The sequence below is a fragment of the Ammodytes marinus genome (assembly GCF_949987685.1).
Source record: "Ammodytes marinus genome assembly, chromosome: 1".
Taxonomy (NCBI): Eukaryota; Metazoa; Chordata; class Actinopteri; order Uranoscopiformes; family Ammodytidae; genus Ammodytes; species Ammodytes marinus.
This window is the reverse complement of record NC_137230.1, coordinates 17,717,199-17,738,078: the sequence shown is the minus strand read 5'-3', so window position 1 is coordinate 17,738,078 and position 20,880 is coordinate 17,717,199. Positions and strand designations below refer to the sequence as shown.

The 20,880-nt window shown below is 44.0% G+C and overlaps 1 protein-coding gene across 1 annotated transcript in view; it reads right to left on the bottom strand.

The window, feature by feature from the left end:
- The window catches only part of zfhx3b (zinc finger homeobox 3b), a 138,595-nt gene that overhangs the window by 75,553 nt on the left and 42,162 nt on the right, over nt 1-20,880 (bottom strand). The window contains exons 2-4 of the mRNA XM_080033941.1: nt 11,845-14,361; nt 11,124-11,703; nt 8,450-8,946 (exon numbers count right to left, since the gene is read on the bottom strand). Of these exons, the coding sequence (XP_079890067.1) occupies nt 8,450-8,946; nt 11,124-11,703; nt 11,845-14,325 (3,558 nt within the window). The 5' untranslated portion in view covers nt 14,326-14,361. The remainder of the gene's footprint in view (nt 1-8,449; nt 8,947-11,123; nt 11,704-11,844; nt 14,362-20,880) is intronic.

The following is a 20,880-nucleotide window of genomic DNA, read 5'->3' as shown; positions in this document are numbered from 1 at the left end:
ACATGCATATAACATGGTAAGCATTCTGCTATAAGACACTCAGTCCTTCAGCCATAAATTATAAGGATGAAGGAATTCCCAACACATGTGTTTTCTCTATCCTATGTCATCCAGACGTTTCAGTCTCAGGCCTAATTCTACAGGCTACGCAGAAGAAAAAGATTGATATGGCAGTGTGGATAGTTATCACAAAGGCTGCCGTTGAACTCTTCTCAATGTCACCTGTGAAATGATATGCTCCCCGTGAAACAGGAAGTTGCGTCTGAACAAAAGCATTGCTTTGTGTGTGTGTGTTTGTGTGTATGTTTGTGTGTGTTAATGATGATGATAATGACGAGAATGTGTCAGGCATGTGTGTGAGATATTTAGGTCATGCTGGAACTCACAAGTGTAACATTGATCCAAACTCACTCCTTGAACATCCACACATAACATTTGCTAAACAGATCTTATTAAGACTCTCTCTCTCTCTCTCTCTCTCTCTCTCTCATCTCCCCCACACCTTTCAGCATGCAAATTAAAACATTGATCATTTGAATAATAATTTGCATTCCAGATCTCAATTTCATGTTCAAACTTTAACAGCTCCCACAGTTCTCATTTAAACAGTAGCTGCACAGACAGTCCTCATGGTTCAAATTATTTCAACATGACTATTCCAACCTAACAAGCATAAATTAAGGAAATTCCTATCGAGTGACAGAGATAGGCCATCTGTACGAAGGATCCGAGTTTGAATTATTCAAGAGTCTTTAATTTTAGGGCGGGTGTTGATTGAATGTGGTGACAAGGAAGGCAGTGAGGGATGATAGTATATGATCTGGACGCGAGCCGAGCAGTTCAGTGGCTCTGGAGACTTCCTCTGCTGTCTGTGTCCCCTGAAGAGATTTCAGAGGAAAGAAGCCTCTGTAAATCAACATGAGATTGAAACGGACTGTATAAAACACAAATGTGTGAAACTGCTTAAATACAGAACAAAAGCCAATGAGCTAAAGCCCCTCGCTTTCACCAGCCTTGCCTAGTAAAATGAACAGCCCCATCAGACAGCGTGACCCTGAGGTTTGCCACATAAATGAAGCAGGGTGAGGTGAAGGTGAGCGAGGAAAAAGAGATGATATGTTGGGGTGGGGCTTAAAGGCACGGATGGTAGTTAAACTTTTTTTTTAATGCCACTCTGTCTATTCTGGGCATCAGTTTGTCAAGAAGGAATGTAAAGGCCATAAAGTATCGGTGCCCTTGAGAAACTGAAGAGCATTCTTGTCCCCAACTCTTAAAGCTGTCTCTCTCTCTCTTACACTCACTATCACTTTCCCCGGCTCACTCCCCCCGACCCCCCCCCCCCCCTCTCTTATTCCAGCAGTAAGTTTAAAGTAGAACACAGGTGTAGGAGACGGCACCCGTGGGAAAAATAACATTTGGGAACATTCCTCGGGTTGAAAAAGAAGAGAAAAAGTTTTTCTGATATTCTTCATCTGGGGAACTATGTAATTGCCTCGGTTCCATGACTATGCCTTTGTCCCCTTTGTACCTCCGCCCCGCACTCCCTTCTACCTCTTACATCACTACCTAGTCATTTCCATATTACAATTTAAACAAGAGATTCTATTCTCTGCTGCTTTTTTTTCATTTTCATCTTTCCATTTTATCCATCTTTTGTATTGAAGAATAAAAGGCTTAATGAGAAAACAAGGTGCAAAATGATCTTTTCCAGGGCCCCCAATAAAAACTGCATGACACCGTGGGCTGCACCGCTTAATTACAAAAGGACCAAATCTTTTCTTCTACATCTGGAGAAAACATTGTCTGCATAACACTGATAGATTTACAGCTCCCAGTTCTAGCCGTGAACTCCAGCACAGAGCAATTAAGGCAAAACATAGATGGACATCCAGCTCCATGAAGTTCAGGAAGAGATGGCTATTCTCTCTTGGCACTATAGAAAAATGCCTCTGTGGTCCCACTGTTTCAAATAAAAAATCTACCTAGAAAAATGGTCCTCAGGAAACTGGTGGATAGTTATTTTTTTTTTACTTCACACAGAGCACATCATGTCAGAGATGGGCTGCATAACCCATCTATAGGCTGCATCCCAATTAACAAACAGCCAATGAAAAAACAATTTACATAGTTGCAGTGCTGTAAATCAGGCAAACATCTGACTGCCTTCTATCAAACGACAAAGCCAACAGGTTGTGCATTGAAATGAAGAGCTGCCAAATGCACTATACATGTTTGATTTGCTTCAAGACTAAACTTTCACAACTAAAAATACACACTATAAAACAACGTAAAACTACTTATTATATTGTGTTTGGCTTCTCTAACATCCTTTTGGACTTACAAAAGTAGGACTATGAGACTCTGGGAATGTAACAACAGCCAGGACCACATATCCATCATTCTGTAAAATGTATCTGTCCCATGACTCTACTCTATAGGCCAAACCCAAACAGAATAGAGGTCCCTGTGTGCTCATCCTGGTACCTAAGACTTCCTCCCCTCTCTCCATCTGTCTCCCCACCATACCTTGCTTTCATGTACAGCTCCACTGAACACAGACCTCAGAGCTGAGTAGTTTTGTGGCCCTGACCACTCTGAGGCCATTAATCTGGTGGCTTAGCCACTGATGTATTGATGGTGCAGAGCCGGTAAGCCTGCCTGCCTCACTCTCTCCGTCCCCTCAGCTTAGAAGCAACATAGATTCACAGGAGCCTACATCAGGCCTCATCAAAGCAGTTTACCTGCCAATTGCCACTGTTAGTCTTTCAGGTGCTACTGTATAACTAAAAGGTCACCAGATGTATTGAACAGTTGGGGAAAAAAAGACCTGTTAGACAGCCCATTCAAGTCATGACATAGCCACATAATGTGGACTCACTCTAAATACATCCATAACATCCAAGTCAGTGGGCAGATGGTTCTGATTACTAGTATGGAGCATACTCTGCCCATATCTGTACAAAATCCAAACAATTGAATCAAATTAAAAATCAAACAACAACCATAAGCAAGGATCTTCAAATCCCATCTGAAAATGTAACACACTATACGTAACCTTTCTCTAATCCTAATTTTGTTCTGTGTGATGGAGGACAGAGACTGAATCTGTACGTCCACCGACCGGAGACAAATAACCTGGTCTGTAATGATCTGAGACCCTTAAACATGGGAAAAGATAAGGCTCCTCTTTCTCAGCAGCTATTTGGTCCTTCCTTTTTGCTGTCTTTCACTGCCACTTGGTAAATCCCGGGCAATTGCACATAGAGTACAATCAGCAGCAGCAGCAGCAGCAGCAGCTGTGCCACGGGTCAAAGCCCGACCCAATCGCTGGCCTTCTCAAGGGGTGGGAGCTTGAAGAGTTGTGAAATTCTTGCACGCTGCCAAACACTAAGCCCACCCTTTACTTGCCTGACAGCCCCTCTCTCCGCCCTTATGTTGTGTTGTATGCTATTCCTTTTTTGTTCCCCCCACCACTCAGAGTAACTGGGATCTGTTCAACACCCTGCAGGCAACTACTGACACAACAAGGTAACCAGGGTTCAGGCTCATGGCCGTGTTGACTGAGGTGGAGTTACACGGGCCCACAATACTTCCTTGGCTTGATGTCATGCCGTTGATCGTGTGTACATCACCTACTGTTAGAACTTCTCAATGAGCAATTAAAACGATAGATTTGATGAGCTCTATGTTGTCATCTGCTGGCACTTTAGATTACAAGATTGCTGTGTGTGGGTTTGTGTGTGTGTGTGTTTGGGGGTGTGTGTGTCTGTTTCTGTATGCATTCACACGCTTGTGCATGTGAAAGGAGAGAATGGGCTGTCTCCCAGGATGTGCAGCGAGCGCTTTATTAGAGCGGTAGTACCAGTAAATCAGAGCTCAGCTCTTCCTGGAACTGCTGCAACCTTTCCCACTGAGCACTATTACTGAACAATCATAGGCTTGCCATGATAATTAGCAGAGTATCTATCCTTCCAACCCTCCTGTACCCCCCCCCCCCCCCCCCCTCCTCCCTCCTGTCTGTCTGTCTCTCCATCCTCCTCTTCTTAGAAATGTCTGGTGGGTGAGTGGGTAAAGGCCAGGCCCGCTATACGTCATTTTGCCAGAGGACATCTCACGATACATGCTGCAGTTTTTGTCTTGATGTAGGCCAGAGATACAATTTGGCCTCATTCATCTGCCAGAAATGCAAAGACCACCAGCAAATATAAGTAATATCAATAAGTGGGACATCCCATAAATGGATAAGATATTTGGAGGAGGAATTAAACATTATAGTTCCGACAGGCAACGCGATTTGAAAATAATCCTGTCTGAAAAGAAGCCCGAATCAGCCATCCTGACATCTAATGGGCCCTTGGCCTGAGTCTAAATCAGCAAAAATGATCTTCTCCGAGAGTCCAAATGACACTTTATCTTTATTTGATTGCAACTGTAATATTTTCCTTGAGCTGAAATACAACTATAATCTGTTTGTGGTTGTACCCCAACTGAGACCTATTGTAAAGTCCAAGAGGATTGAGGTCAGTCCTGGTTGTTATGGTCTTTAATGGGGAGGGGTCATCATGGCTAGCATTCCTGGGTCTGAGAGGCCAGTGATTCTGCTGAGTAGAATCATCAGTGAAACACCTTAATGCCTTTCAATGTAACCACTAATCCCCACATTTACATTGCTGACTCTTTTCTTCTATTAGGTTTCATTCGGATTATTTGCTTTCTGCAATGTGTAGACATCACTTCTCCTCGGAGTTCACTGATTCTTTTGGATTGCACTGAGGGGAAAATAAGAGCAGTAACTACACCCAAGATACAGATGTATTGTGTTTGTTAATGGGCCGGCAAGGCTGAGCTCCACTATAACACTTAGTGCTGTTAAAAGTGCAGAAAATATAATCAAATGTCCTGTTTCTCATCGGTAAGGAGCATGTTCCTGTGTGTGTATAAGGCAGAGAGATAAAAGTGTACAGTTATGTGTGTACTCAATAGAGCGGGACAAGGACAGGGGGAGGGGTGTCAGGACTTTCTTGGTTAAAGATTCCCCGTCTGATAGTGAAGGTACTTTCTCCCTTTCTTTCTATGGCCAAGCGGCATCTGGAGTGGATTTTGTGCTAGCAGACACCGAGGAACATGATTACATTCGGCTAACTGAGCTCTAAACTGATTATGCATGTGCCAAGCTAATGGACTACATTTGCAAGAGGAAAAATAACATCCAATCAATCTCAATTACCGCCGATTGGAACGGCCCCCGAGACAAGGAAGGTAGCCAGCTAAAGCCCCATGCTCCTCCCCTTTCCCCCAACCCTTGACTGGAAGCTGAGGCCTGTGGCTGGACCTCTTTAGGCCCCACCCATTCTGTCTGGCCAGGGCAGCCTGGGCCTGGGAGCTGGATTAGTACGACTCATCTCACCTCCACACTAACACATACACAAGTCCTGAGGCCTATGCTGCTTGTGGTATGAGGGCTATCATATTCACATAGTATGTACGTGTAGTGTAAAATGAGAACGGAAGCTGGGTTTGTTCGAGCTGAAGAGAGACTCAAGGGACAGCAACATATTCTAAAAACATACAAAGTTCTAACGTTTGTGTCATCGGGATAGTGCAATTAAACCCATCTGTTTGTGTTTATAAAGGGACCATTCTAGGAGCAGATGGGTGACCATCATGCTATCGTCAGGGCTACTAAAAAGCCTGTGGTCCATGGGAAAAAGAGAAGGTGAAAGTTGGCTACAGAGCACAGGCGTGTGTTGGCAGAACACTCTGCACTCAGAATGGGTATCTTTCAGCTGAGAACACAGTATGCAGGGGAAGAGAGGATCACCCCCACTGTGTGGTAGTCAATGTGGTCAAGATGACTCGCTGGATCTTTCTGTGGTCTTTTGGAACATTCCAATACATGGGGTGGTGGGGGTGATATTTTTAGAAAGCCCTAATATGGGCTGCATACCACAGACTCTCAAATTATCCCATCCAGTTTAGCCCTCAGTTTAAACCTTCCTTTTTAATTCCAGTAATTACAGGCTCCAATTTATATGGAGCTGTGCACACAAAGGGCCTGTTTAATGCAAACCAGTTTGATTTTGGGTGAAGTGTCCCAAGCATCTCCCACATCTTACAGACTGTTTATGCTGACTTGATGATTTATTTTCTCCACAAAAAGGTTAAAAATGGTGCTATTTGTATCAGATTTCGTCGGAGAGGCATAAATGAATGGTGATTTTCCCTTTTTCGTCTTTTCAAAATACACCAAGTTGGGTTACAGGCTTGTGGGCCACTGTGAGTTTTCTGCCCGTCAGTATCTCCACCAGGACAGTAAATCTAAAGCGGAACGAAGACTGTCACATTGTCAAGTGGGGAGCCACTGTGGCCAGAATGCCTCACAACCAAGCACTTGTTGTCTGCCAATTACATTTGTGAATCATAAAATATGGTAATAACTCTTGTAAGTCGTGAACATTTCTCCTTTTTAAATTGTGTCTGGGTTGAAGGGAGTTTATGAGGACTACAGTGTTCTTGGGTTGAGAGAGAGAGCAGGTAATTTCTGGACAAATACACACAGTCTTACTCGGAAGATCAATTGGTTTTAGGAAATGTGGAGCCATCCTAAGAGGCTTAAGTCATAAAAAATGATCATGCCTGGATGTGTTGTACATATTTAATCCCCCACAGCCTGAGCAGCAGTATGACATATGTCTTTACTCTTTTTAAAGAACGTGTGCAAAAGAAAAAAAAGAGACTGAGGAGGACAAAATCTGTTTCGCTTTCTGGGATCATAGCAAAGTTGAAAGCACAGAGATAATGTAATATACATTTGACCCTGTTCTGTGAGACAAAGCATGTCTCTCCCTCCAAAGGTGTGAGGAAGGGAAAAAATTATTCCAGAGCCTGTCTATTTTTGGTCTAATGGGAGACTGTCACTGGAATGTTGGCCAGGAAGTTCAGCACAGAGGATGGTAAAACACAAGAAAATCGTATTTTTCTGCTGTCTCACAACTGACTCAACACGTTTACAGATTGCATTGAATGTTTGCATTTGCATCTATCTATAAATACATGTGCCTCTGAAAATAATCCTGTGCTCCTCTCGCTTGTCCCAGGGTTACACAACTTCTACATTGTCTCCCCTCAAAGCCTCCTGTGTCCGGACCCTTCAACGGCGGTACTAGCCTTGCATCACACCTCTACCTTTTACAAAACACTGAAAATTGATTTCTCCCTTTTACTTTTTTTTCCAATAGACAGCCTTTTGGAGGGGGTTTAAATCAAGCACTGGTTTTTAACATGTGTGGAACACATTTGTTCACATACCTTTTAATACCTCCTTTGGACACATCATTTTAAAAAGTGGGCACAATATAATAGTGAGATCCCAATACGAATGCCAAGCAATATAATTATATCAATAGTTTTCCCTGTTTATATTTTAGAGTGTCAAACACTTGGCAATGGAGTGGATTTATTATAAATAAAGGCAACATCTACTAGAGATAGTGCACATTGCAGTGTTGTATGTTAGATTATGTTAGTGTGAATGTAGTGCAGGCTTACAGGGAGTGTTTCTATATGTTTAGTGTGTGTGGATGTGTGTGTGTGTGTGTGTGTGTGTGTGTGTGTGTGTGTGTGTGTGTGTGTGTGTGTGTGTGTGTGTGTGTGTGTGTGTGAGCGTGTGTGGGAGTGCAGCTATGCCAGTTTGGGTTAAGCGCAGAGTGGCCAAAGCCGCAGACACACAGGATAGGTACCTAAGTGGAATCAGGCCCGTTAGATTTATGGCCATTTGTTCGGAGAGTGTTCATCCATTGGCTATTATGGAATGATTAGAGGAGAAGGTGAAGCTCCAAGTCCAGCAAAAATCAATACGGCTGTCGAGAACGATTCAGCCTTTCCCGCTCCGAGGAGTATTAGCACCAAACCTCTGTCTCCTCACACTTCTTCATTCATCTCCATGTGATTCACCCCTTAGCCTCCATACCAGCCTCATGTGCCATGTTCTTCTCATGGCAGCAGTGTGGCCTTGCCTCATGCCTAGGGAGCGTGCTTGTTTAGTGGTGTGGGCAATACTGGAACTTTGTACTGGAATACTGTTTCTCTAAGAGAAGCATCAAGTTAGCATTGGAGAGGATTATGGGAACATTTGGGCCGTTTGTTTTAAACTCATCAAAGTTCAATTGGATAATAAATACTCCCAAAAAATTACACTAACATTCTTCCTCCGTCTGCATATTGCAATGCCTCAAATAGTGCAATAAAACTCTATAGACAGCATGATCATATTAATGGTTGGCTATTGAGCTGCATGGAGAAGTCTGATTATAAACATTTCTGCCACCGATATCCTACATGTTCGCTTCTTTAAGTTATGTATACATTGAGTAATAATGGGAAAAGTGTGATTGACTGGCATGGGAAGGTTGAGTGCAGGGTGCAATAGGAGAGCTTGGGTACTACTAACCTTGTAGAGTTTGAGGCTAGCCTCGTGGCGGGAATTGACAGTGTGCATCCTCAGCTTCTCCAGGCTGTTAGTGTAGTAGTCGCAGGCATTGCACTTCAGGTGCACTGGATTGCCTATGGCCACACATTTCAGGCGCCATTCATTCCCTTTGCCCCCTTCTTTGATGTGGGCGACAAGCTGGTACTTTTGCACGTGCTTGTCTGTCTTGCAGTGCAGCTGGAAGTTGGCCTTGAGCTGAGTGGTGTAGTGGCACAACTTGCACTGGTGAGAGTCGCCCACCACAGCACGCCACTCTTCCTCCGGTAGGCTGCGTTCGGCTCCCATATGCATGCCAAGCACATCCAGGTTGTCAGTGGTAAAGCGGTTGCACACAGCGCACTGAAACAGCTTGAGGGAGGGATCGCTGGTTTGTGATAGACTTTCTCCCAGGGTCATCAGTTCTTCAGACACCAACTGCCCACCGCCCATTCGTACGTCCATAGGGATTTCCCCACCAACTAGAATGGAACAAAAAGAGAGACAAAAAGAAAAGCGAAAAGGGGGTAAAATGGTTAATACATGCAAGTGTCATTATGTCATGTATGTTCAAGCTGGTGCACTTTCATTGCCTGCCTGTAAATAAACCATAAAAAATAAAGTTATTTTATCTATACTGAATAACTAGGTAGTTACCAAACACACAAAACTGTGAATCAAATCCATCAGCCTTGTGCACTTAATAATAATAATTATTTTAAAAAATGTACTTCTCGACTTGGATCCATCTGCTTTTCTTTATCTGCAGATTGCCTCTAAATCAATATGGACACCAAACAGATTAATTCTGTTTGGAACAGAGTCTAAAATAGTGAGAAAAAACTAAAAACATTGCAAACACATATCCTGTGACATGAGCACAGAACTGATTTCTAAAACTTCTGGGAAAGGTAACTCAAGGAATGCTAAAAAAAAATGAGGTAAGAGTAGCCGTTTCTTATGCCTTTGCTTGCTGATCTTTAATCTTTTCAATGCTCAGACTGAGCATGCAGGTTTGACCCCGCCTGGCTTTACACTAAATTAATTCCAGCAGCTCCTTTTTATTTATTGCTGAAGTATGCAGCCCTGCTCTTGGACTATTTCTCCATTACCTGAATTTTTATAGCCAGGAGAGGGAGACCTTTGTGAAGCCCTCTGAAATCGCTCACAGACCCAGCTCCCCAGTCATGGTTCCTTACATGCTATCTCTTACAAATGTACGATACGCAGATACGCAGATTCAATAATTTACCATGGATCTAGATCCTGTTCCTCACTAAATTTTGGTCGAAGACAATTCGATTAGGACATTGATTTGTAGCTTTGCATCTGTTATTACATAAAGTTAATTTATATTGCAACCATAATATTTCAAAAGTATAGTTTATATGTCAACCCATGTCCACATTGTTATACAAAAACAGATTGCTAGTGCTAGATGGATCTACAAACAGCTTGAAAAAGTTAATCTTCACATGCTACAATTTCTTTTTGCCTTTTCACTATCCAAAACATATGTTTTAAACAGCTGTCTGACTAGACATTTGTCCTGTTTCATAGTGTATGATAGACAGATTTGCGCCCAAATAACTAAAAGTTCCATTCCCCAATTTTCTCTTTACTCTCTTGCACTCCCATCAAATATCTTCTTTCCAGTACAATACCTGAGTCATGGGAATGAGGATTACAAGCGAGCTGAGCTAATCTGAGGTCAGAATTTTGTATCTCTTTCTTTGGCAATACACTCAAAAGTCAAACATCTACTGTGAGATCATGAAAGAGCAACTCTCACTTTAGCTGCTTGGTCTGAGATTTCTTTGTAATGGCGGGTTCACTTTTACTGAGCTCGATGGATCACACTGTATAGTTGATATAAGTCAGTGTTTGTGTATGATGGCTTTAGGAGTTCCTTAAAGTGTGAAAGGATAACTGAGGATGCTGCAGTTTATGAGCCCAGACTGTGTCATCATTGCCTCCCTTGTAACATGCTTATTAGAACTCACCCCACATGAAAATGAACCAGATGGCAGAAGAGGGAAAAAAAGAATAAGTTTCAACAATCCATTCTTGTCTGTGTCTTTGAACTGGCGACAGTTGAAGACAGGTCTGTGCAAACTGCAGGGTTATAACTGGCACGCCAAACACTCTGCTATGCTGCTGAATTACCCATGCTGAGCTCTCTAACCTCCCGTCTTTGACCATGATCAAATTTATGGCTGCAATTATGAAGTTGGAAAAAATTGAGAACTCCAGTGTTGAAGTTCAGCAGCAGTTTGGGAATAATGACATAAAAAGGCTAAGGCTGGCTGCCTAAGTGGGAGGGAAAGGAGAAGAGAACATTGAAGTTTTGCCCTCTAACTCACCTCTTGTGAGCGAAATAAGTCAACTTCAGAAATAGGTTGGAATGAGATCAACACAGTGTCACTTACAGAACTGTATAAAAGGACAGTGTGAGATTAAAAACAAATTATGTCAGTGTTTATACATGCTTCTTGGCACATGTACAGCTATATAATGGTTGATGACTGGTCTGGTGCAGTAGAAGGTTTTACTATGGATGTGAGATCACATAGAGAAAAGGCCTACTGTAATCAAGCTGACCATCATACACAATCAGTAAGGAAACATAAAAAAGTTTTTTTCCTAAAACAGGGCTCACCAAGTGCAGGGGCCAAGGCGGCCATGTTGGGATCAAGGTGAAAGCTCCCCATCAGGAATTGGGCCTCAGCTCCAGCTGGGTCTATCTTGAGGCCTGGTGGTAGGCTCATGTTCTGGGCCAGGTAATATTGGTAGAGCTCAGCCTCAGAGGGTGAAGGCATGGCCCCCAATCCAAGTCGACCATGCTGCATCTGAGTCACATTCTGCTGGAGGAGCATCATGTTGTGCATGTGCTTCTCGCTGGTCATGTGGATACGCAGGTTCCTTGCCACGTTGGTCTCGTAGTCACATACCTCACACCGCCAAGTGGGTTTGCTCTTGGGCTTGGTCGGGGAGGGGGCCCCACACGATACAGCCATGTGGGCAGAGGACTGTGTTGGATGGTGGTGGGGAGGGTGATGGGGACTGGCCTGGGTCACTGAGGGGACCGCTACCACTCCTCCTGGGGTATGTCCAAACACCTGCTCCTGCCCAGTGCAAATGGTGCCTCCGTTCTGCAGTGTCTGCATGTTGTTCAGGTGCTTGTCCGACTGCATGTGGATGCTTAGGTTGCCCTTTGTGGTGGTCGAGTAGTTACACACCTACAACATATAGGACATAGTATTTTGAATGTGATACATACATTTTCACATATCAATTTATATCTTGCATAAACATAAAAAGCTAAAAGAAAAACACAACTTTAAGCAACACGTAAAGACAGACATTTCTTCGCTACATACCTCACACCGGAAGGGCTTGTATCCACAGGTATAACTTTCTCCACGAGCAAGACGCGGGTGGCTCTGACCACTGGTGCAGTACGAACATGTGCCTCCAGAGTCTGGGTGCTTCTCTTTCATGTGGGCCTCCAACGTCTGCTGGTACTTGTAATGCCAGTTGCATTTGGGACACTTGAGTGTCTTGCATGAGTTGCGTGAATGCATCATCGTCATGTGACCACCCAAGGAGCGTGAGGAGCCAAGAACTGTGTCACATTTAGGGCATTCAACTCCACTTCCTCCACTGCCACCAGGCCCATGGTTCTGTGAACACTCGCCCATCCCCGTTATGTCACAGGAGCCCCCTGGGAGGGGATGGGAGTGGCCATGAGATGATAGGTGGAGGTGATGAGGATGGTGGTACATGTGGTGATGGTGCAGAAGGGCTCCATTTTCCTCCTCTCCCTCTGCTAGGAAATCATTTGGTTCTGGAGCTGTGGCACTATCTCGATTGGCACTTTCATCAGCAGCAGCATTGGAGGACAGAGGTGGGGAGGAAGTTCCAGCAGTGTCATCGTCGCTCTTTCTGATGGCAGCTGTTGCCATTACCATGGGAACAGTGGGTCCCTGGCAGTTAAAGCTCAGAGGGAGTTCTGGGGTCCTCCCTCCACCGTCGGCAGCTGAACCCTCTCTCTTGACAGAGGAGGAAGTGGAAGCAGGGCCTTTGCTGTTGAGTGTGGAACTGACTGCAGATGTGCAGGCAGAAGGCTGGAGAGCGCTACTAGGCATTAATAAAGGAGATTTGGAAATGCTTTGGTTTGAGACAGCTGGTTCCCCTGCTTCATCCCCGACACTGCTACTGTTACCACCACAGGCCACTGCAGTGCTATTTGCCTCCACCTCATCGTCCTCCTCCCCTAATAAAAGTTCCTCTTCTTCCGACCCCCCCATCTTGCTCGATAGGTGCGCTTGGCTTTCATGTCCGTCAGTGTCCACATCCTCTCCCTTGCATGCCAACTCTTTCCCAGCAGGCTCCTCTGTTCTCCCTCCCTGTATGGGCAGGGCATTGGAGTCTTTGGCAGAGCCTAGGGATGAGGTAAGAGTGGATGGTTTGGGAATGCTCAGCCCTCCAAGAGAGAGGACCGAGCTTAGTGGGGTTTGTTGCTGCTGCTGTTGCTGGAGGTCCGAGTCAGAGTCTTTGTTCAGGAGGGTCTCGCTGCCCCCGCTGCTGCATTCAGGCTCCAAATGGACACCACTAAATGTGCCATAGAAGCTCTGACCAGCGTTAGTGGGAAACAGGGTAGGTGGCAGAGGAGTGCTCTTGGTATTTGGTTCCAGGAAGCTTATGAGGGGCTCTTTGTTCTTCCCAATGCCCTGGATGATGGCAGATGCATGTTTGTCCCCTAGGAGCTGCCGCTCGTCCTCACACAATGTCATGCGATGATCATGGACGGCATGAGTGGCGAAGGAACGTGCATAACCAAAGGAGAGCTTGCAGAGAAAACACATGAGAATGGGTTTACCCTTGCCATATAGGGCTAGCCCATCAAATTTGGAGAAATCCACGTTGTTGGGAACATCTTTGGATACACAGGACTTCTTGGCAGACCCATCGCTGTTCAGGTAATCCTTGTTGCTTTTGTGCCGCACATCAAAGACACGGAAACTGTGCAGGACAGGGCTGAGGCCTGCCATGGTTGAGGTATTGGGGAAACCTTGGTCGGAATTGCCAAACCACTTCCCGAAGGATGAGGCTATGTGGAACGTATTGATGATCTGAGGGTAGACCGAAGATGAAGTCCCAGCAGGTTCCCCCGGTTTTCCACCACTGGTGGGAGAGTTTGTGGGAAGCAGGCCGGGTACCATGCCCCCACCACTTTGGATCAACTGACTGAGGCTCTCTACGATGTAGGCTGAGCCATCTGGCTGGTAGACTATCTCTCCAGCCAGGTTCTCCACATCACTGCTCTCCTCTTCCTCTTCCTCCTCTCCTTCCTCACTGCCACTTTCAGGTGCTCCCTGCAGTGTGGGCTGATGTCGCAGAAGAGTGGGCATACCCCCTCCGCCTGAAGCCATGGGCACCCCAGGAAAGGTTTGAAGACTTGGGAAACAGCTGTCAATCTCCATTTCATCTAAGTCCTCGGATTCCTCCTCTTCACCACAGCTCACTCCCTCTTGATCTTCTTCCTCAAGACCCTCTCCTCTAGGATGCAGCTGGCCTGTGGCAGAGCTATCACGCTGGGTCTGGGGTGATGTCTGTTTTGGCTGCTGCTGCTGCTGCTGGGACTGTGGTTCTCTCACCCTGTCATGAGGAGCACTGGGGTTTTGGGGTTGAGAAGGGTATGGAGCAGAAAGAGACAGGGGGTCAAGGGAAGGGGCCTGGTTGGTGCAAGGGACCTGTGAGCTAGAGTGATCGTTCCAGGGCTGTGGTGGTTGCTGCTGCTGGGAGGAGCCGAGCCCATCGTCTGTCCCAGAAACCACAGGAGACTCACAGCTGTCCATGCTGATGCCTACATGAGGCGTTCATCGCATCCAGGCCTGCAGGGACACAAATGGGTGAGATAAAAGGTTATTGTTGTATTTGGGAGTCTTCAAATACTTATACATAAGCACACAACTCATCATTTACCATGCCAATGTTGGAAAGATAAATGTTTATATTTTCCAAATTATTACTAGGCCTATTAAAAACAGATCAGATACAGAGAGTATATGAGAGACACTACTTATAGGAACCTTAAAAGAAGAAAATCAAACATATGGCGCATTGAGTGAGTCAAACGTCTGAGATATAATTGGAAAAAATGACACCTTGCTCATTACCCTAGATTAGGTACTTAAACACAATGCTTGAGACAAGCACTAATAAGCCATCCATGATTCATCTTCCTGCCATATCAGAAAGGTACAATCTTTTATCTTCACCTTCCAAACAACACCTCTAATCTCATATTCTGCAAATCCTACATCCGTTTTTAATTAACTTGAAGTCAGAAAAAAGGAGAAACAGGCCAACTTAATGGATCAAATAGATTCCTTGTGAGATAATTAGACACTGAGAATTCACCCATCAGCACATAGTAGATTTACATAACTGGAAGAGAAAGGGAAACTTATAAAAAGGTAAACTTAACAGTATCACCATTATCACTCCATATTCAAGAAGTGTACGCCATAAGAAGAATATGATGTGTGTGCATTATTGATGAAGATGTGTTTGAACTCAAACAAGAGCAATATAAGGCGGTATTTTCTATGAGCCCAAAATACATAAGCGGGTTGGGACTTCACTGCAGCTGTGTTTAGATCTTGCATCCAATAACCTCTGCGCTCAGCTTGGTTTCAAACACTCCAGCCATCTTCCGCCTCTGAAATAATAAATGGGAGCTGAGCTTTCGGGAGCTGGCCATGCCCCGAGCATTTGAAAGGCCCAACACAGGCTGCAATTTAGAGCGCAGAAGAGATGAGATGATAGCGCAAGATACTGCTGAGCTAATAATTTTATTAAAGGGATGCAGCCAACATTGATTAAAGGGGGCAATCGGGCTGAAACCAATAACTCTGGGCTGCCCTTTAACCCACCATTACTGAATATTACATGAGCAAAGTTTCCCGGCACCAAGCTCTCTGCCATGTCCTGGTTGATTAGCACATTCACTGCTTGCACTTGATTTATTTACTTATTTACTTAGGGATGCAAATTTCAGCTGTGATCAGAATGGAGTCTACCCCCATCGCCTAACATATTAACCACTTGAGAGATTGATAATGTCTGTCTGCCTTTTCATGAATGTCTGATGAAGTTCACCTCACACCCAACATACACGAGAAATCTCCAGCCTGTCTGCACTTGAACTACAATTATTGGTTTTAAACATGTGCTTTTGCATTTGGACTTCAGAGTACACAATAGCAAGCAAGAGGAGCAAATTGTGGACAAAGTAACAAATAAAGAAAAGTTAAAATTGTTAAAGCCATGGTCTCAAGGCAATTTAAAAAATGACTGAAAATATTATGTAAATGTTATTGTCATAAATACCTGGGGACAGACATTTTCTGTCAGTATGGCCAATCTTGTTGTTTTGTTTACACACTACAGAATCTAACCCTCATGACCCTTGCCTTGCTTTGCATATAAATTGAAAGATATTAGACTGGCTGGCTTATTATCAAGATTGCTTTATACAGCCAGGCATGATTTAGAGATGGCTGCCATATTGAGTGAGGGGATACTACTAGCCATGCTGGTCTGTATTTATTATCTGCTCCATTAATAAGAGGCTATGAGCTCAACAGTCATTTCACACAAACGGGCAGCGAGAATAATGCAAGGGGGGAAAAAATACCACATGTCAAACAGACAGTGATTCTTTAAACGAAAAGCACGTGGATAAACTGCACAAAAGGAAAAGGGGAAAAAACTGCCTTCAAGGAAAAAAGTCCCCATGTGTCCTTTCTGAGCACAGTGTTTCACACCTTGTTCCTGTAATCTAGTCTATCAGCCGCTCCTCCAGATTCCACTGCTTGTCTCAACCAGGCCTGGGAACACTAGGCGCACAGCGTAACTTGTAGTTAAGATTGTTAGTTCTAAATGACCTCTAAAGTTCGCTACTTTCATCTTTGAATAGTCTTGAGTCTGCACAGAGTGGCTACAGTGTACTGTAGTGAGGATATGTACCCATCCATTCCCATTACGGCTGTAAGATACCTGACGCAATTAGCAGTAGACAGGATAACACGATGACTCTTGATCAGTGCTGGAGCTCTGAGCCAGCTTGGCGTGTCCACTGCTTACAGAAAACAGGATTGTCCTTTAAAATCAAGATGGTGTAATTCAATAACCAGCAGTGGTTACTGATGAGCAATGGGATTGTCTGGAGTCGGCAAGTCGCAGATGGGGCGACTGATATAACGCTGTTTGTCTCTAGGAGGTCTGCCTGGCTCAGTGACACCTGTTTAAAGCAGGAAAAGCTTTAATCTCTGGGAGGCACTAAAGGAGTCCAGGAGACAGACAAAGAGAAGCGGTCGAAGGAGAGGGGAAGTGGAGGAGGCCAGCGTCTCTGTGTGCTGACTGTGTTAATAACCACAAATCAAAATGATGAAGCAGGTCTGTAAAGGTGACTACTGCTGAGTGGATTTATGTAAGGTTATATACTGTAATATGTAGAAAAGTTGTAATTTTCTTTGGCATACCACTGCACAGAACAAGTGATCCTGCCATGGCCTGTGCCCTTGTGTTGTATCGTAATTTTGAATCTGGGCCCACTGAGTTGACAATAAGCAAGCTGCATGCAGCCAAAACAAACCTTAGCTGACAATAAGAGATAATCAGAGGGAAGAAAAGGCTAGATTCCTGAGGGAGAGCATGCCGACGCACAGATCCTGACTGTAGAACTCACACTCCTGCTGCCACCTGCCTTCAAAGGCTAATGCCAGGGTCCACCCTGCTCTCTCTTCTATGACAACACAATAAAAAGTCATACTCTACCTCCTCCCACCATACTCACAAAGCAGAAATGTCTGAACCTTGTGAAAATGCTTCAGTTCTAATGAACACTGTCAGACAGTGGGGTCTGGATGTAATTTGCTAGGGATGGAAAATGAGATAAGTTTTAAGTTATGGGTCCTTTCATTAGGTGGGATTTACCAGCCAACTGCAGGTAGAATTAAAGGCTAAGGAACCATCTGATTATAAGCATGCTTGATCACCTGCCTGAAGGCCTAGCCTTGCCTCCAGAGGACCCTGCCCTCGAGGCTTTCCTGAGGGAATTAGCTCTAACTCAGCCCTAACTGTGAATACTGCTGGGCCATAGGCGTGATACAGCCCTGACCCTTAATCCTATCTGCAAACACGTCAGCATTGAGGAAACTCCTCTTTAAAACGGAAAAGGCACTGTTTCTCTATACGCCAAGAAGACCCCAAACAATACACCAGATACGATTTTCAATTGTCCCTCAGTGATGTTGCCTGTTGGTGTCTGGTCTCTGAGCCATCACAGAGCCTGTCCAGCCACCGCAGGGTAAGGGGCGCTTATTGGAAAATCAATGGTGTGAACGCTAAGCAAGTTACAGGAAGATGTGGGAAGGAAGGGTTCTTATTGATAAAGCAGGGGAAGGCCTTTGATGTTGCACTAGGGACATGCTCATTGATGGGGGAAACCATTGTAGTCCTCAGGCAGAGTGAGGCACAGGTTTATCTCCTAGGTTTGTTCCAATTAATCACCAATAAAGGCGTGCATGCATTGCACCTAACATAAGTCCTTTCCTAATGCCCTACAAGGCTTAGTAAATTCTGGTTTTAACACTGTGCCCTTACAGTGAGGAAATTGACATTTCTAACACTGCATTGTCAGTGTCTCTTTCTGCCTTTCTATACTGTATCTTCCCTGGAAAGACTTGAGCCTACACCTAATGCCTCGTTTCCACCGAGTAGAGCGGGTCGGATCGGAGCGGTTCGGTCCGGGTAGTTTGGCTTTTCATTTGGCAAAAGTTGGGTAGGGTACGGTTTAAGCGCACCTAACCGCTCTGAGATGCTCCTAATCTCAGTACTCCTCCGTAGGGGTACTAGCCACCTAAAAGGGTGCCTAAAAGGCGGAGCTACACACTGCCGTCATTTGATTGCTCGAAAGAATAATTTCCGCCATGTGTAGGCCTAGTCATCTCGGCAAGAGTGAAGAGAGTGTTGTGTTTTGGCGAAAATGTGAGCACAGCACTGTTTATTGTGTGGTGTTTTTCCTCGTCAATAAATTAATCAGTTGGTTACACTGTCCCACTGCGTAGCTGCCGCAGCCAGCACTGTTCGCTCACTGTCCCTATGAGTTGCACCGAGCCGTCTCAGTGTGTTTACGCCATAAATAGTAGTAAATACACGCTCACAACAACACAGGGGGCATAAATAAAGAAGCGGCTGGTTTGACCAAGCAAAAACGAGAGACCACTGGCTTGACCAAAGTTGGTCGAAATAATAATTTCCGCCGTGTGTAGTGACCTCGGCTAGAGTGAAGAGAGTCTTGTGTTTTGGCGAAAATGTGAGCGCAGCAATGTTTATTGTGTGGTGTTTTTCCTCGTCATTAAATGAATCAGTTGGCTACACTGTGTCCCACTGCTACGATGTCACGTAGGCTAACTGCCGCAGCCAGCGTTGTTCGCTTACTGTCTCTTTCAGTTGCACCGAGCAGTCTCTGTGCTCACAACAACACGGGGGGAATAAATAAAGAAGCGGCTGGTTAGACCAAGCAAAAACGAGAGACCGCTGGCTTGACCACAGTTGTTGTTCCACAGCCCGATAGTTTGATACAATTACCTGACACTCTACTAAGAAATACACCACACAATATTTTTAATTTATAAAGACTATTTTTTTATCAAATAATAAACACTGAAAATGATTCAAGCTGTCTGAAATGGATTTTTTTTTATTATCTACCAGTGTCCAAGATTCCTATCACAGGGATTCGTCAATGGAGTTGTAAGAAAAAAAGAAAGAAAGTTTGTCAACCATTGCTATGGAAAATAGTCCCCTTTCTCCCTGATGCCAAACACTGTACATCTGACAATTAACCATGTACAGTACGATGTTGTTTATTGGGTGCTGTAAATATCCTGTCTACTATTCTGCTAATGCAGATGTAAGGGTGCTCCAGTATTGCTCCAACTGCGAGGAGGCAAAAAGTCACCTCAGGTCGATGGCACTCAGCCTGTAAACAGGGCTTCCCGTAAAATCAATGATCTTCAGTAGGAGCTATCAGTCTGTGGAACAGAAATAGCCGTGGCTGTGTTGAGTCTGAGGCGGGGAAGAACAGTACCGTGTGTTTACATGAGTGTGTGTGAGTAGAGGGGGCCGGTCACTGGCATGTCTGGGATTATTTCTCAGAGATAGCAGAACTGAGGCATGCCGCTTCTATCATGTTACAGCCAGTGAAAAACCAAGAAGCATTAGGTGTTATGAAGTCAAGACAACAGCTCACAGATTTCTATAACCTTGCTTTGTGTACATACTTGATATATCAAACTAATTTTGAAACTAAAATATCACTGATAGCTAAAATAAATCTAGCTAATCACTTGTTTTCTTTAGTTTACTTTATTAAGGACACAGCTCATGGCGGGTCCCCATAGCAAAATAAAATAAAATAAAATAAAATAAAATAAAATAAAATAAAATAAAATAAAATAAAATAAAATAAAATAAAATAAAATAAAATAAAATAAAATAAAATAAAATAAAATAAAATAAAATAAAATAAAATAAAATAAAATAAAATAAAATAAAATAAAATAAAAATAAAATAAAATAAAATAAAATAAAATAAAATAAAATAAAATAAAATAAAATAAACAAAAGATCACAATATGAGCAAACCCGAAAAACCCAGGAGGGAGACGTGCTGATTGTTTTAGTTTCACAGCACTCAATTTCAGAAACCATGTTGCACTAGTTATAGTGGCCAGAAGAGGCTTAATTGATTTGTTTGTAGTATCAATTGCCTCCTTTGTTAATACACTGGAAATCAAGCCTTGAAATGATTTTACCCTTTATGCAACACCATCAAATTCTGCTAATCCATTCCATGTTGCAGAACGGAAGAAAAGTGATTTAAGACAAAAAGCACCAGTGAAATCACAGTGCAGTAACTGTGTGTTATTCATACACGGGGCAGCCTGATTAAGCCTGATCCGATTGGAGCTCATCTACCTTCCAAACCCTTCCAGAGGGGATTCACACATGGCACTGGAGTGCTTCCTCACTTTTGGAGGGTGTGATAGAAACAGCGTGCTGGTGTAATTAGAAGTAGTTAATTAGCTGTGGGTTAATTACTGCGTTCTGCAGAGTGTTGGTGTAAGACCTGATGGGGTGGCAAAGCAAAGGGAAGCAGCGAACACACAGCAGGAAGCTCCCAGTCTCCCGCCAATTAGCAAACAGCATGGGGGGCTTCCATGGTATACGAGGAGTGCAAATTTGAGAAGGCTCATATCACTTTATTCAAACCTCAGCACAGGGAATGAGGTAAAAGGAGAGGAGACGAAATGTAGTATATTTTAGATTTTTTTTCCTAC